The following is a 17,258-nucleotide window of genomic DNA, read 5'->3' on the forward strand; positions in this document are numbered from 1 at the left end:
AAACTACATCAGCTAAGTATTTGCTGGATGCACTCAAAGGAATTTGTTGATTACATGAACCAAAAGTACCTGCCCCTTGTGGTAACTGATTTAAAGCATTTTCTGCTTTCTGTATAGTACAAATATAAATACATTGCAGTATTTTTCATCAGCAGAAAACATTGTCTCATGTAAAAGCAAAGCAAGTTATTTCACACTGAAGACATTGGGAAGAGATTATATTTTATGCCCCCAAAAGGTATCATTTCCTTTGGAACTTTTTTTTTTTAAATATAAAAACCAGAAAAATTGTTAAGTGATAGAGGAAATTGTCTGTTTATTTATTTTTAGACTTTAAGTGACTCCCTAAGATTCCTTGATCAAACTTGAACTACAAACTCATACAAACCAAATTCTAGAATTGTCTGTCAGTTTGTTAGATTACCATTACTTATCTTATTTAGCTGTTTGTTTGTTTTTTTCCCTAATTTCAGTAATATTTAATGTAATTATGAAATATGAGAGCATGAAGAGCAACATGAAGGAACACTGTGAGAAGTAATAAAATACCACTACCTTAAGTCTTGCACTTGATTGTTTTCTCCTTTTAGCTTCAAAGAGTTCATTTTGATAGTCCTGAGCAAGTTCCTCATCCACATTTAGCAACATTGCATTTGGGTTCCTCAGAGTTGCAATGGTTTGTTCAGCTATTCCCTTTTCAATAGCTTCGTTAATTGCTATTACTGCAGCGTGCACTAAAATTAAAAGTACAATCCAAGATTTCAGGAAGCGAATAAAATATTTGAATTAAGTGCTTTTAATAAAGAAGCCTGAGGTAAAGGAAATAAAAAATTAAAAGCAGATAACATGCTATAGAGAGCAGAAATTCCACTTCATTAAACAATGGCAAACTACCAGTTAACAGAAAATCTCAGTTTTTGTAGCAAGATAACAAAATAATTCTATTAAGTTTAGAAATAGCAGTAGAAGAACCTAAGAAAAACAGTTTGTATGTAAAAGCACAAGATTAACTGCAGCTTGCCTAAATCCTACCCTTCCAGTCAGCTGCCACATACAAGTGCTCTATTCTTTCAGCTTAAATCCCGGGATTGACAGCCACCTCCCCAGGGAGGATTTCAGAACACCAGGTTGGATACCTTCTGCATCACATATTCCTCATATCCATTTATTATTTATACTGTCTCTTGATTTATTTGAAATGAGTGTTTAATACGTGTAAGACAGTTCGCATATTCCCACTCAAAACATTCCACTCCTAATGCTTCACTTAGGCTGCAGCAACGAAAACACTTATCTCAGAGGCAGCTTTGATAGCACATCATGTCTGCTACATGTTATCCCTTCTCCCAGCTAAGGGTTACTGCTTTACTGACCAAAAACAAAATGTGAGTTATGCTTTACTATTCAAGTTCTATCTCATTTAGAAGGCAGTTACATGCAGGAATTGAAAGCATTTTTGTCACTTTCATTAAGAGACATTTAAGAGATGGGTGGATGCTACAGTTATGGACATGGTTTAACAGTGGACTTGTAGTGTTAGGTGGATGGTCAGACTTGATGACCTTACAGGTGTTTTCCAACCTAAATAACCCTGCTGTTTTGATCTATGAAAAAGCATTGTTTATAATAAATATTCCTATGTAGAACCTTTCAACTATAAGAAAGTTCAAACTTGTGCCCCAAAAAATATAGTTAAGAGTCCCTAGGCAGGACACAATCCTGAACACCATGCCTAAAATTGTCTGAGACAAACTTTCTCCTTTCCTAACAGAGGATCACCATGAGCAGTTAGTAAAGAGAGTCACTGTTATAACGGTCCCTAATTCTGTCACCTGAAAGCAGTAGTACAGCAAGTTTCAAACAGCTAGAAGAACACACAAAAAAAGGATCTGTATAGTTCTCAGAACATTACTGCACAGGATATGGAGAAAAAGTGCCTCACTATAGCCATTGAGCAACTCATTAATATAGCTTAAATGTTAAACCTTTTTTGAGAAAACAACAGAACTTCAACTACCAAAAAATGCTTGACTCAAAGATTTGTTCTTTTTCTAGACAAGAATGGAAATGGTCTTGTTTTTCCACTCAGAATAATTACATATTTGTATAAAAATCAAGATCACTTGCAGCTGAGTTAGGCATACAGTAAGGGCCAACACATCCCTCCCAGATGTTTCCTGCACACATTTGTTCCTTGAGGAAGAACCTGAGAAAAGGCTAGAGGAAGGGTTTTCTCTAGAGCTACATTTTATCTGGACCAGCATGCCAGAAAATAATAAAAAAAGCACACTAGTGATTGCTTTAGTGGCATATTCATCTGAAAGATTTTTCAAACATTACTATAAGGTAATTGTTGATGAGTATTTAAAGAACCTATCCTGAAGGCGGACAACAGCAGCTCCCTATTGTCACCATAGAAGCTTGTCTAAGATTTACTTTCACATCACCAATGAAATGTATTGGGGGAAAAAAAAAAAAAACAATGTCATCTTTCCTTATTCTGTCAAGACTAAACTGTTACATGGCTTAGAGTAGTTTTGTTACTATTCTAAAAAAAATCATTTTTGGGGGATTAACTTTAATTTAGGGTCTGTACATCTGGGTTTATAGCCTTGTAGTTCTTTATATACTAAAAAAACTACGTTTTGTAAAAAATGAAAGACATTTGTTGATGACTAAAATTTTTGAGCTTTTAGAAAAACGAAGGTGCAAGAAATTCAGGAAAGTGGAACAGAAGAGCAGACCACTGGAAACTGAACACAGGCAAATGAAGAATAAAGTGAAGCTACACGTTCTCAGAGTTACAGCAAAAGCTTGACTAGCTGTTGCTGGATTTTCCACAGCCTAGCATTATGCTCATGCTAGAAAGTTGTTCTGAAACAATTTTCACTAGTTCATTTCAGCACAGCAGCAGAGGAGAAACAGCAGCTGGCATGGAGGAAATGCAAGCAGAGACACTAGATCTTTTGCTTTTCAGTGTTAACACCCACAGAAGTTTCAAGGGGCTAAGCACCCACAGAAGTTTCAAGGGGCTAAGTAAAGACTGCATTTCCTAAGACGTATCAGCCCTGCATCCACATATAACAGAAACATAGGAAAGATGCATTCTCTTCCAAAGTTGTGTAATAGGCCTCACTGACATAAGTGGAGCTGGCAACATGTAGACAACAGACAGTGTCAAGGTTAGAGCTGTGAGCTTGTGTTGGTGGACGTTGCAAACCTTGGAAACTACTAAGGGAAACAATAAAAAAACAATTGGACTAGCAAGAATGGTCTGAATGTATGAACAAGTTTTACAATAACTTGTTTTGAGGGCACTAAGTTTTGCTCTTTGCACACTGATTTGCTGTATTGCTGACAGCACTGCAGGAGTCATTAGCAGTCGTTTCATTTCGTATCTCTTTTTTGCTTACTCAATTTCAGAAGCAGGATGGTAGCCCCCTTTCCTCTGGCAGGATCTCCATGTCAATCTTTCCTAGTGCATGAGGGTTCCCACAGCAGATATTTCCTGTTGTGGGCCAGGGCACATTATATATAGCACACGCTTTGCCCAAAGAGACAGAACCCTAATCAGGAAACTCTAATTTTCTATGGAGGGCTGAAAACATTTTGGAAGTTAAAGGAAACTACATATAGATGCTATAAAAAGCTTTCACAGAAGGAAGTTGCAACCCTTTCATCTCCGAAGAAGGAAGGAAACTCACTGGAATAGCATTTGGTATCACCGAGTCTCTGAAAGTTTGGTAAAAAAAAAAAAAAAAAAAAAAAAAAAAAAAAAAAAAAAAAAAAAAAGCAAACTGTCCCCACTTCCATAGACAGTATTTTGAGATCTGTCTTTGCACAAGCATACACAAAATTAAGCTGCAGCAGGTTGCAGAGTATGTGACAGAATGTGAATCAACATGAGGAAGCATGTTTTAAGTTCAGGTCCGGAACTTTCAGCACACTCGTTTATGAAGCAGCTTGTTTCAATTATGCTGCTTTGCAAGGTTTAAAAAGTTTTGCTGAAACTTAATTATAATGCAGTTGTGTTTTTTCCCTGATGCCCCTTTCCTATGTTAATAATTCCTGATTTCACTATATGTGTTGTCTTCACTAGCCCATTGTACAACGTGGAGGCACCCACAGAGCTCACGTCTACATTCTAGATGAACACTAGCTACCAAAACACCAACCACATGCAGAAGCTAGGAAGAGATCTTTGTTTGTGGTAACACTTCCAGAGGCTGCATGGATATATATACACATGTTCTTTCCTGCTCAAATAATGCAGACTGACAAGATGCAAAAGGCCTTGCAACAATTATGGAATGTGATAATAAATGAAAATTGCTTTCCTTTCTCATTATTTATAGCAAGATAGATGCATTAAAACACAAAGTATTTTATTGGCATTCTTTCAGTATTTAGTAGAAAACAAGAGCCATACTTACATGCAGCTTCGTCCACTGATAATTCACTGGCCAGAATCCCACCAATTTTACTAAAAGATGGCATCTGTATGCCATACTTCTCTAGCTCCTTTCGCATGTTGCTGATTTCTTCCTCTGTTCAAATAAAAAAATATTATATAAACAAAATCTGAAAAAAATCCATTTTGAACCACCATACCTACAAATATGTGCATGACTTTTTTTTTTTTTCTTTTGAAAGCACATGTCACTAGGAATTCTTAGCAGTTTTTCCCTCCCTGTTTTGAAGGAATCTAAGATATGGCAAGTATTCCATGCAAATTCACTCCCTTCCGTCCTTCAAAGATAGATGTTTATTAAAGATAGCAACCTCCCATGTATTTAATTACAACATGCTTAACACAACCGTAGGGGAGGAAAAAGACCATAACGGAAAATATGTACAATGTTAGCAGATTTACAGCATGAAGAAGTTATCTAATACAAGATTATATAAGCAACTTATTACCTGTGAAGTCTACTTTTCCCAGTAGGTCCTGAATCTGTGGTGCCAATCCTAGTTTGAACAGATATAAACTGCAAAGTAAAAATATTAGAATTAGAAGTCCTGTGTGTTGTTCATGCGTCACTTTTCTGTATAAACAGAATGTTTTTGTCAGAATAGTTGCCACTGTGAAGATTGTCCTTTAACCTTTGTTCCATATCTCTCCATAAAAGTCAAACTAGCAAATTTTATTATTTTTTTTTTTAATTTTTATGTTGCATTGTAGGTGTTACAGAAAGAGGTCTCTTTTGACTTGAAGTTTTAAAGAAGCATCTGTAAGAGGCACTGTCACTGTATCTCAGAAATGTAAACAAGCAATTGTTTTCCACTAAGTTTTTCTAAAGAAACTCAAAAGTTAATATTGGCAAAAATCAGGAAGTGAATGCACTTCAGTACAGCTTATAGCTTTGGATCCATACTTTGTTTTTGCTTACATCCTAATAGATAAGCACACAAATCACTGACACCTTTCTTATTAAGTGTATGGGAGCCTGTGCTTAGGTCCTCTCAAACACATTTGTGTCATTAACAATTTTGCTTTTGGAAAATGAAATGAACTCTGTGTAAAAGTGCCTTCCAGGCTTGTTTCAAAATAGAATAAAAAAATTCCATACTCATTATTGCTAGAGCTCTGGGTGATATCTGAAAACCAGCTAAGCATATTTTGCTCAATATCTTCCAACACTAGACAGGCATTTATCTACAAAAGACTTAATTATTACTTTAATCAGTGAAACTCAATGAACAAAATAAATCCTGTGAAAAGGTATCAACTCTCAGCAAGTAAGTTTTAAAAATAAGACTGAAACAATGTATTCCTCCAAGAGGATCATTTTGTACCTCTTACTTAACTTACTTCACCCACAACTTCATACATTGCCAATGTGCATTGGGGGCTGGTGTTTGTTTGTCGAGGAGGACATTTGCCTTCTGTTTTCATTTTTATTTTATTTTTTTCTGGTCTACTAAGAAATTGCAAGTAGAGATTTGAAAGCAAGTATTTGTAGCTGCTACATTTCAGAGCACAAAGAATCAGCATTTCATCTTCCGTGCTACTGCTGCTACTTCTGTCCTGTCATAACCTGGATGGTTGCAACAACACATCTACTGTATACAAACTTTGGGCTGCTGAAGTCCCTCAAATCATTGTTATGAAAGCTGAGAATAACTGTGCCAATCTCAGATGCAAGATAGCTATATGAGAGGGGGAAAAACACACAAGACTATAGTAATGAGCCAGGTCCCTTCTTTACCCTAAACTGCCTGACAGTCTTTTCTTGCAGACTTTAAAAGAGATATTACTCCAAGCTCAAGGCAAACATAGAGCACTGGCTGAGGTGCTGGGTGTCAACAGTAGTCATGGAAATCAGCAACATCATGGAGCTAAGAACACCCAGAATTAAAAAATGAATGCTATGAACAGGAGGGACTTTTTTTTTTTTTTTCTTAAACTTAGTGCTTCCCAAGAGCGCTGAGCAATGCACATTACTTCCGAGACTGCTTCTTCTGAATAAACTTATTCACCACCAGGTGGTGCTGCAAATTTGCTTGCAGGGAACACGAAGACATTTCTATTCTATATCAACATACATGCATAATTTCACTCGAAACAGCTTGCTCAATGCTTTTGTAGATGTAGCTTGAGCCTCAGGGAACCCAGGGAAAATCAAAACCAGGTTGAGAATGATGGACGTGACGCAGTGGGCGCAGGGGAGAAACAAAGGTGAAAAGGCACTTCCAGGTGAAGCTACCTTTGCATCACCCATGAAGAATTGCAGTTGTGATCAACCAGAAGCTCATAGGTCTTGTTTTAAGCTTAGCTCATGTACAGCATGCCCTAACAAACAAACCTGAAAAAAAAAATGTGCTTTTTATTTTTATTTTTTAAACATATGCTTGCTATTCTACCACTTCCTAGGAAAAAAATGTGTTGAAAATGTTCGGTTTCAGCGGGATAGTTTGTCCAGGATGTACCAGTGATCTGTTTGTAAAGATTATTTGAAAATTATATATGTAAGGGAGCAGGAGGAGGGAGAAGAATCAAATCTCCAACACCACTTTTTAGGAACAAGAATCACTATTAGCATTTAAATTTAAACAAAGCAGTTCTTAACCTCATTAGTCCAGGACCAAATCCAAATCAGCTTTCATAAGAAAAATGCTGCAAGAACTGAGAAATATTTTATTTTTTGGGTCTGGTTTAAGTATTGGTGTTTCAACAGGAAAAAATAAGATGGTAATTGTACTCAGCAGAAATCCAGAAATTGTTTGCTAAATCACTCCTTCCTGGACAGAGCAGTACTGTATTTGGCTGCAAGTTTTGTTTTTTTTTTTTTTTTTTCCCCACATGCTGTAAGGGCAACGGTCTTCATTTCAGGCTTGAAGCAGGCCATATCTTAAAAATATATTTAAACAGTTTTGCTTAGAGTAATTTCCAGTCTTCAAGCCCTCCACCTGCTCAAAGATCAGCAAAACCCAAATAACATTTCATACAAAAAGTCCTTGGTTAACATTCAGTCGTATTATCTACAGTGAAGTCTACTTCAGTCTTCTGAAGGGGGCAATTTTAAGTAATAGTTACGTAGATTGCTTCAGTAAGTTAACCTATGAAAAATCTCAACTGCATTTGGCTTCAGTATTTCTGTGTATCAGAAAAAGATAAAATATCCTGTGTTAAATTCTTGCAGTTCATTGGAAGGCTTAAGAATCTTTATGCTTTGGGGTAATGACTAGGTAACAGTTAAGAATAAATGGAAAGTAGATCAGCCCCTCACCTCTCAGAGAAAGTACTCAATTGTCCCAGGTTTCAAGCCTTTGAAATTTGAGCACACACTCCAAGACATATATTAGAATTTAGCACTTCAACCCTGTGGTGATTCTTCATATAGTGATCATGATCATGTACAACAGACACAAATGGAAAAATCCTGCTTGCATTTTCTGCTTCTAGGTATTCTGGTTCCCCTGAGAACAGCTGGACAAGGAATTTTCTAGGGTCAGTGATCCCTATGCTGGCTCCCTGGAGAGGATGCTTCGACAAACCCAATGAGGCAGTGCACTTGGCACAGATCCAGGGGACAGAAAACAGTGGGTCAGTGGAAGGGGAACAGAGATGGATTCCTGCAGCTCAGTGTTCCTGACACCAACCCAAGAGCAAACATTGCTGGCCAAGTGTGTGCCCTGTCCTTTAAAACAGCCCTTTCCCAGCCTGCTTTCACAATGTAGTCTGTGTACAATTGAATACCGACACCAGAGTTTGACTTGAAAGAAAGATGTTTACAACATGCATTTTGGTAATCTGTCTGTAAGTAAGTGGAGCTCAACAATTGCTTCTTCGACTCTTACATCCTGCACGTGTATGCGGTCACAGGGCCCCACGCTGCCATGGTGAAGCATCATAAGCAAAGCATTGCCAGTCTACTCCCCTTCAGCATGCCATGATGCGTGATGTATGTTACAGAAGTCTATTTCTAAAATAATAGCTCAGAAGCATAGAGTTATAGCTTTGTGTTGATATGTAGCAAGGAAAAATAATTTAAACAAGACAAACTTGGAAGTGAGAGCCAAGACAACGCAGACTGGTTTTGATACTAGCATAAATCCTGGAACAAGCCAAGCTGGAGAACAAAAGACCCCTACCAGAGGCCAACCCATTGCAAAATTCAGCTCAAGAAGAAAACTCCTATGATTGCAGAGATTAGGCAGATCTTATAAGGTGTTCGTGTAACATTGAAATCCATGGCTGATGAAGTCCCCCATACACAGGCACACAGTTATTTGAAAACCTCACTGTGCTCTCCCACCTCCTGTGAAACATCTGAGCCGGCCCTTACATCACCCGGGGGGAACGCAGCCCACCGCTCCCGCCTCAGCTGCTGAGCATTACGAGCCCCACGCGCCCACTCCAGGAAATCACTCCAGGCTTACATAAGACACTTGCTGACAGAAGAAACGGCATTGCAAAGTTTTAGGGGAGAGCTGCCCACATACGTGCCTGCCAATGCCAGACAGTTAACATCACACCAGTCATAGTAATTTCAATGGGCAATACTCAAGAGCTGACAAAAAAAAATATATCCAGGGTTGCCAAGTCTGAACACCTATTATTTTAAGGAAATATGGTGAACTTTGGTGGTATGGCTTATTTGTTGGCAGTAAGTGCATATGGCGGAGTGCAGTAGTGTGCACATCATTTCAAGGATTAGACTGTAAAAAATTTCAATTACACCATGCATTGAGTGGTTTCTGACCTATACCCCTGAGGCAGCTGATGTGCCTTTGAATGCTGTTAGGAACACAGGCAAGAGCTGGGATGTGTGACATACTAAGCTTATGGAGATGTAGTTAAAGTAAGGAAAGGAAAAGGTCTCCTTGTGCAGGAAATGAGCTGGGAGAGCCACAAGAGGGAGGAGCTGTCTACTCACTCCACTGCCTCTCACAACAGGGGTAGTGTGAGGCAGATGTTCAGTGCTTTCAGTGCTAAACGTCACAAGGAAATCCTTGCAGCTGGACAAAAAAAAACACCTTTAAGTTCTACTTCAGAGATGTTGCTAAAGTCTTTTGAATTTACATTCAGAATTGAGTTGCTTAGAATTTCTGAAGTTTGGAAAGTGTTAAATTGCATGTGATTGACCTCATAATACAGTTATTTGGTCTTCTTGTGGGTCAGGGGGATGTCAGTTCACCATTTTCACTCTGATCAGCACCTCTGTTCCATGGTAACACTAATATTTTGCTATGGTTTTCTTCATTTGTTTGCATGTATCAAAACACACGTTAAGACAAACGAATTTGTGAAGGTAATACACATTTAAAAGGATGTTTGCACTACTTTTTGCAGTCCTTTTTCATTTTAGATATAATTTACCCAGCAGCCTTGCTTAAGTTCCACTTTCATCACTAGCTTTAAATTAATGAACTTGTATATTCAGAGAGATTGTGACGGACTGATTACACTAATGCCATTCGAGACTTACAATCTTAAATTCACCAGTTTTGTTTTAATTTCCATCAGGAGTTACCTTAAAGCATGAATGCAATATATCATCCTAGGTATGTTTTTCCTATCATAGACATCAGTAGTCTCTGGATAAAAGATCTGAAAAAAAAAAAAAAAGAGCATGCTGTTGAAGGAGAAGATAGATAACTGGGCAGAAGAATAGCTAAAATGGGCTGTCTGCAAATCCATATCTTTGAAATACAGAAGTTCCACTGTTATTTCTACACATCTATGAATCAAATCTCATGTCATACTATTTTAGTTTTATCAGTAATTTTCATGAGGAAAAGTTTAATAAAGGTTAGTTATTAAAATGGAAAATACAGAAGATAGCATATCAGCAAAACTGTTAGAAATGATCCTTTGGCAAGAGCTCAGAAAGTAGGGTTTGTCTTCCTACAGACACCTAAAGCTTAGGATACAGTTACCACCTGCAAAGCAAACCACCACGACCCAGTAAGTTTTAAAAATGCAAAGAGCTTAAACAGCAGCACCCCCAGCCGTGTGAGTGCATCATTAACAGAGAAATACACTCGGATAGAGGAGTGTAAAAACAATTTAGTCAAAAAGTCACATTGTAAGTTCCAGTTCTGCTTCTAAAACTAATTTGTTCCTGGCCTTGGTCCCAGTCACTAAACACTGCTCCTTCAAGAAAATAAAATAAAAGCTTTGGCTACCCGTGAGAGCTGGCAGCATGTTTGCAGCCTGGGCACTCAGAACTGCACAGTCCCACAGGCAGCGGAGCACAACTGAGCTGGTCAGGAGCACAGTGCCCTCTTCATCACTTGCTCACAACAGCTCTGGGAGGGAAACATGGGAAACATTTGGGCCACAACCCTCCTGTGCAGCAGAAGTGAAACCTTTTGGAGGAGGAATGGTGTGGTAGAAATCAGCTAGCTAAACAGAGGCCTCAAGCTTTCAAAAAGAGCTACAAAATAGCTGAACTAGTAGAGGTAGGACCCTCCATCTCTTCATGGGATGGAGGATGGCAGTCATGTGTAATCCTATCTGCCTATGGGTACCTGCACATGGACCAGCCACTGTTCCCCACAGCCCTTCAGGCAGTCCATCTGAGCATCCCCTGTGCCCAGCCTCACAGCACGTGGGACAGTCCCCCCCAGGCACCATAGGGCTGCTCCTGGCCAAGGGGGCACTCATCCAGTTGCCCACGGGTATCAAAACGGGAGAACAAGCACAGCATTTGTTTCCACGCAGCCCTTTCTTAAAGGATTTTCATGCAGAAAAAAAGACTCACTGGTGCCCAGAAACAGCAGAGGGGGAAGATGACAAGTGAAGACCAGCAAGAAGGAAGATAAATATTAAAGGTGACCCAAGAAACCAGCTGGTGGAAGAGGAGCAGCATAGCCACGCAGGGATACTGGAACGTGCAAGGACAGTCTAGAAACAGGGCAGAGGCAGAGAAACTAGGACAGACGTTAGGAGGAAGAGTCAGCAGGAGACATGAGAGGTAGCAACCTAAAGGAAGCAAATATTTTATTTTTTTACTTTAAAACATACTCTATTTAGGCCCTCCCTGAGACTCTAACAGTAATAAGGTACAGCTAAAACACTGCTAGCATTCCCCTTTGACTTCCCAAAATACTGAGTATTTCCACTCACAGCACTTGTCATCCACAGCAGCCTCAGCACATAACTGACACCATCACTGTTTTCAGCATTACCTTCTCTTCAGATTTTTCCTGAGCCAGCCTTCCCAGTAGACTTACTGTAAACGATTGTTTATATGCAGGCAGATGAAAGGAAATATTGAGTCAGTGCCTTGATCCAGATTCCTTGCTAAAATCTAACTGCTTACCTTAGGCAGACCAATGGACTCCATTGCTCTTAACCATTGCACGGTATTATCTGTGTGCCGAAAATGAAGTCCTGATCTCTATTGGAAACAGAGAAGGGAAAAATGATGGAAAGAATGCAAATCAAGTTCTTTGATTACTGAATGTTCTGCCGATTCCCAATTTTATGTCCTGAATATGAGTTTGAGGAGTTTTCCCTCATTGTACTTGGAGACCCAAGTACCACAGCTGCAATCCTGGTAATGAAATAGCCTAAAGCGTTAACAGGCTCATGCTGTCCAACCCATGTTTTTATGCAAGGTGAACCAAATTTTTATACATCTAGGTGTGTGGTGGCTTAAATGGCCATAATGGTTTAAATGAAGACCTTTAGCAGGCTTCAGAAGCAAAAGCTGGCTGTTACATACCACAAACCACTACCTCCAGTATAAAGAAGCAGAGATGCCATCAGCACTACTGTTAAGGAGAATAGATAAGGAACTCTCACTTGCTGTTAAGGTCTGCAGGAACACCTGCCCCTTTCTACAGAGTACACAAGAAGCAGTTATGAGAACAAAGTGGGAATATATATATATATATGTATGCATTTTTTAAAGAGGGAGGGTAAAGGCACAGAAGACTGAACTCCAGTTTCATGAATTTTCAAGAGAAGTATTTAAAATTAGCCATGATTCTTAACCATAATTCTATTAACCACATGAGAACAGAGCACCTGAATTTCTATACTTAGACAACAAACAGTGGTTACATCTCCAAAACTTACACATTTCTGCCCCCTCTATGAACTGATATAACATTCTGTAGTGCGGCTGATGCATATGTGTATGTTTCTACGTTATTGGATATCTTGGAGTTAATGAACAGCTTGCACACATGCTATCTAGGCTTAATTACTGTCAGCTTGATTTTTTTTTTTTTTTTTTGCTTCAGTTGTAAATTTGGCAGAAAAAATAAACACAGATCTAATGAAGTGAATGTCCTTTCAAGACAAGAAAAATCAGGAATAGTCATCATGTTTAATTATTGAATTGTTTTTGGCTCCAGTTCTTAGTTAGGAATAATTGCTTAAGCGATAACCTTTATGCTCTCCCTGGAGCCAGAAGTGTAATTTGTTTGGCTTTATAAGCTTTAAGTGGCACTAACACAGTTTTTCTCAATATAAAACATTTCTAAATTATCATACTGGCTTCCTAGTGCTTTGCATCTTCCATCTCATCTTGACAGACTTAAAAAGCAGTATAGAAAGTGAACCTACCATGCTTGCATTTCTTGAAGGGCTGGAAGATAGATTTTTTTTTTGTCTTGTTATACAGCGGATAGAGTTATTACCTTGTAACGTGCCTGCTCCACATCATAGATTTTTTTGTCTGACACCACATTAGGGGCAAAGAATTTTGCAAGCTTGGCAAGGTAAACACCATTCCTTAAGCCTTCTTCCAGCTCAGTAGTAGGGGGCAGCTCTTCTTCCAAGCAGACCTCCATCCACCTGAAAATACATCATTTGAAAAACATCACTACCTGCAAAACTAGTAGATTTAAACTGACATTTTTCCCCACAACCACTGTGCATTTAATGTCACTGCTACAATGCTCATAACCTATAAAGGAAAAGGGCACAAACAGGTTGAGAATATTAATGTTTGCTAATAAAGCAGATCAAAATGACTACAGTCATATCTGCACTGCATGTTAGTGACTCATCAACAACCAAAAACATGTTTTGAAGTACTTACCCCCTAAGGGCTGTCTCAGATCTTCTAAGCAGCCCTAGGCTTTCAAGTAGGCAGTGATTCATTTTGAAGCCAGAGGAAAACATGGGATGCTGTGTATCACTGATATTTATATTTTAATAAGTCTGTGCTGAATGCCAGGGGCATTGAGACCAGTAGCGTGTGGCATGAATTGAGTTCACACAGCTGAGGTGCACTGCAAACTGAACTTGCAGCAGCAGTGCCCACAGCAATTCATCTTCTATCTGCAGTAGGTAGCAGCTCTCCACCTTCACCTACGAACTGTGGTGCCATGGCTGATAGGAGACAAGCTTTTTTGTTGAAACAGCCCAAAGAACCTTGCACATTTGAGGTCTGTCTGGCAAGTACTTGGCTGAAACATTCCCATTGCACATCGCTGGAAAGGGCTTCTTGTCCAACAATAACTAAATCATTCAAGATGATAAACTAGTTTCCACTTTTGAGATTTAGAAGTTATACTAGATAGAAAACTAATTAAATACATAATCAGTCCAGAAAGCCATTAAAAGACATAAAACCATCCATCTAGTATGTTTATAATGAGTAGCCAAGAAACACTGCTACCAAACTACTCCTGAAAATGATTACTATCCTGTTCACTGCATCAGAAGCTCGTTACTTTGGTGGTCTAAGTGTTTTGGCCCTGTAATCTTATTCTTATTTCTAGCAGCAAAATAACATTATGATAGTTATAAATCTGTTTTGTACTTTCCCAATATATACTTTATTTTATTGCTTAGGCGATCTCTGCTTTTGATAAAAAGATATTAGTATCATTTCATTTGTGAAAGAACAAAACTGAAGACATTAGTTCACCTTACTGTAACTAAAGCAGGTTTTCTGTATGCTGTGTGAGACATTACAAATCTAGCATCACCTCCACAGGGGTGAGTTCAGAAACCAGAAAGCTGGAATCCAGGTTGAAAATAAGCCAAATTTTCCTCACTACAGAGAAGAAAAAAGCCTACTACATCATTTTGTTTCATGTTAAGACTCAAGACAAATGACCTATTCCATTACACTTTTGGATTTGTTACAAGACATATGAAAGTTGTTTCAGTGAAGTACAGACTACCCAAATAGCTCTTCAGGAAACCACCAGTCATAAATCTTGGACTATATCACGGAAAGCTGCACGGAGCAAGTGTCACTAGGGGAACTATAGTTTGCAGTATAAAAGCTGCTCTGGTAAGAAATAGTGTCAGATGAGCATACAAAGCAGAATGGAGCAGAGACATGTGCTATGGGTCCATGCTGAGGATTGGAAAAGTTATCTTATTAATGACATTTTATAGAATAAATAAAGACAATAAGGCAGTGTCGTAACATTTGTCTTCAAAACAGGGCAAGGAAGAAAAAGCAAAGAATATGTACTCTTGTTTGTAGCAACTGTGGGTTTTGTCTGAGTCAGTTATTTATTTATTTTTTTTCCCCTGCAGGTTTTACTTCCTAAAACATGTCTTCTGGTAGAGTGATCCAGGCAGCAGGAAGAGCATGCTGAGTAATGAAAGGGACGTAAGTCACCATGAGCTGAAGCTGATCCTGTTACACAATGAACCACCTCCAGTGAGACAAAAACAAGCTGTATAACCCTACAGCAGAGTTCAGCACATTGACATTTTGAAGTGTAAAGAATCCAATGCAATGTTCTTGTCAAGACATAACCCACCACTGTTGTTGAATTAGAGGAAAGGATGCATTTGGGTGGTTTTGGTCTGGGCTATGAAGCGTCCTTATGAAATAGAGTTATTCCGCAAACTCTAAACAAGGTGCTAATCTGAGGTGAAAGCTGCTTCTCCACTTAAAAACCTTCTGTTATTCAACAAAAATGGATTTGAATTTGTTTCCTGTGTGGTGACAAGCTCCTAAATTAACCTGGAACCACCCTGTTCTGGACAGTGATACTGCTCTCCGTGATTCAGTGGGTGAATGCAACACAGAAGAACAGGAAACTGTATGAGGAAGCAAAGAAAACAGCAAAAAAAGTAAGAAAAGTAAAGTTGTCAATCCACCAACTACAGATAAGTACACGAGCAGTCTTTTCAGAAGGAGAACATTAGTAGCTCAGTGAAATAAAGAAAAAGTAGAAAAAGATAAATAGAGCAGAGCTGAAAAATGTATATGAAGAATTTATTTCCACTTAAAGATTTTTTAGCTGTAAGTGATATTCATTCCAGAAAAATGCTCTCACAGGTCATCAATAGGGGAACTAACCTACAGCTTTTGTGAATCAATTGCCACAGCAGAGAATACAGCTATGGCTGTGTTACATGTAAGACAAGTTTTATCAATATTTGGAAGCTGCAGAACATACCTACTACAAGAACTACTGTGAAGTCCTGCAAATATACAACCAACCTGTTAAGCCTTTGTTATGCTACTCACAGATGCTCAACTGTTACTCTCCTGTTATCTGTTATGTATTGACACATCTGCAGCACATTTGCACGCCCCATTTCTTGCATTTGCAATAGTTTTGTTCCTTTTGCTCCAGTTTACTTAAAAAGCAGTTGTGGTTCTCAACAGAACAAAGCATTAATTGTAAGGTTGTGAGGTTCTGCTTTGTAAGATGCAGTTTGGCAAGTTTATGAAAGTTATGATACAGTGTGGTACTGACAGAAAGAGTAGACTGGAATAGAAAAACAAATTCTTTCTACTTCTGTTTTTAAGTCACACAGAATATCTACCTGACAGTAAGGATTTATAGGTATCTCTGGGGCATTTATTTTTTCTTTGGACTGAAAAAAACCACCACCATTGCCTTTGGCTCACCCACTGTTTTCCTGAACATGTAGTACTGCAGCATCAGCATTAGACTTAAGTCTGTCACAGGAGCTGTTCCCCACGAACAAATAAGAAATAAATAGGCTATATAAGAAGGATCTATAATCAACATTATACAAGGTGCTTTTCTTCATTATGAATTTTCAGTATGAAGTTTGTGGCATAATACTAGTATAACTATCAAATGCATACATGCATTTCTACCACTTTTTTTTTCTACAATGCACTCCCCATAGCTAGTACTGTGTTTTAAACAACTTTAACATACTGTCAGATATATGCCACGAAAAAATGGTTGACTTGATCACAAATTATAGCTAAACCCAAACACCAATCCATGGTGAAGAAACAAAAGAAAATGTCAGGATGCAGGCTGGAATGTAGACCTGAAGTCCTGGGGTAGCATCCCCCAAAATTAGTTATCATTTAAACTTTCCTGCAGAGCTACTAATGCCAGTTTTAACCTTACCATTTTGATCCCAATATATAAACAGGTGTTTTCCTGAGAAAAGATACTTTGGATCATAAATCAGTATACATAAATACACTGGTAAGCAAAACTAATCAGCTTTTATTTTCATTTTACTCCAGTAGTTGTCAGCAGAGAATATTAGCCTTAAGAAATGTAAATAAGAGGGAAAAAAAAAAAGTTAATCAAGGGAAATAAGCCTCCAAAACAGTAATTCTAATTTATAGCATTGTAGGTACTGGCAGCAGTGAGTACTGAGGTCCAGTAGGTACAGTTTTCATTTGCTCTGCTCCATTCTGTTTTAACTTTTGGCAATCTGAGGCAGAGAAGTTCAGCAGTGAATTTCTGGCAAAATAACAATGGTTACTTCTGTGCCAGACCTATGAGCAGTAAACAGCACACTGCTCACCCAGAGACTCCAGTCTCCAGATTCAAGCATGCAAAACAGCAGCAGTATAATGAGATCAGACTTGCAGCTTAAAAGA

The 17,258-nt window shown here is 38.5% G+C and overlaps 1 protein-coding gene across 1 annotated transcript in view; it reads right to left on the reverse strand.

Annotated features, from left to right (window-relative positions):
• IQGAP2 (IQ motif containing GTPase activating protein 2) overlaps positions 1 to 17,258 on the reverse strand; it is a gene marked incomplete at its 5' end in the record, with an annotated part of 125,975 nt that overhangs the window by 48,049 nt on the left and 60,668 nt on the right. The window contains 6 exons of the mRNA XM_084304577.1: positions 556 to 734; positions 4,434 to 4,547; positions 4,921 to 4,988; positions 9,978 to 10,054; positions 11,772 to 11,849; positions 13,099 to 13,255. Of these exons, the coding sequence (XP_084160703.1) occupies positions 556 to 734; positions 4,434 to 4,547; positions 4,921 to 4,988; positions 9,978 to 10,054; positions 11,772 to 11,849; positions 13,099 to 13,255 (673 nt within the window). The remainder of the gene's footprint in view (positions 1 to 555; positions 735 to 4,433; positions 4,548 to 4,920; positions 4,989 to 9,977; positions 10,055 to 11,771; positions 11,850 to 13,098; positions 13,256 to 17,258) is intronic.

The sequence above is a fragment of the Netta rufina genome (assembly GCF_964035555.1).
Source record: "Netta rufina genome assembly, chromosome: Z".
Taxonomy (NCBI): domain Eukaryota; kingdom Metazoa; phylum Chordata; class Aves; order Anseriformes; family Anatidae; genus Netta; species Netta rufina.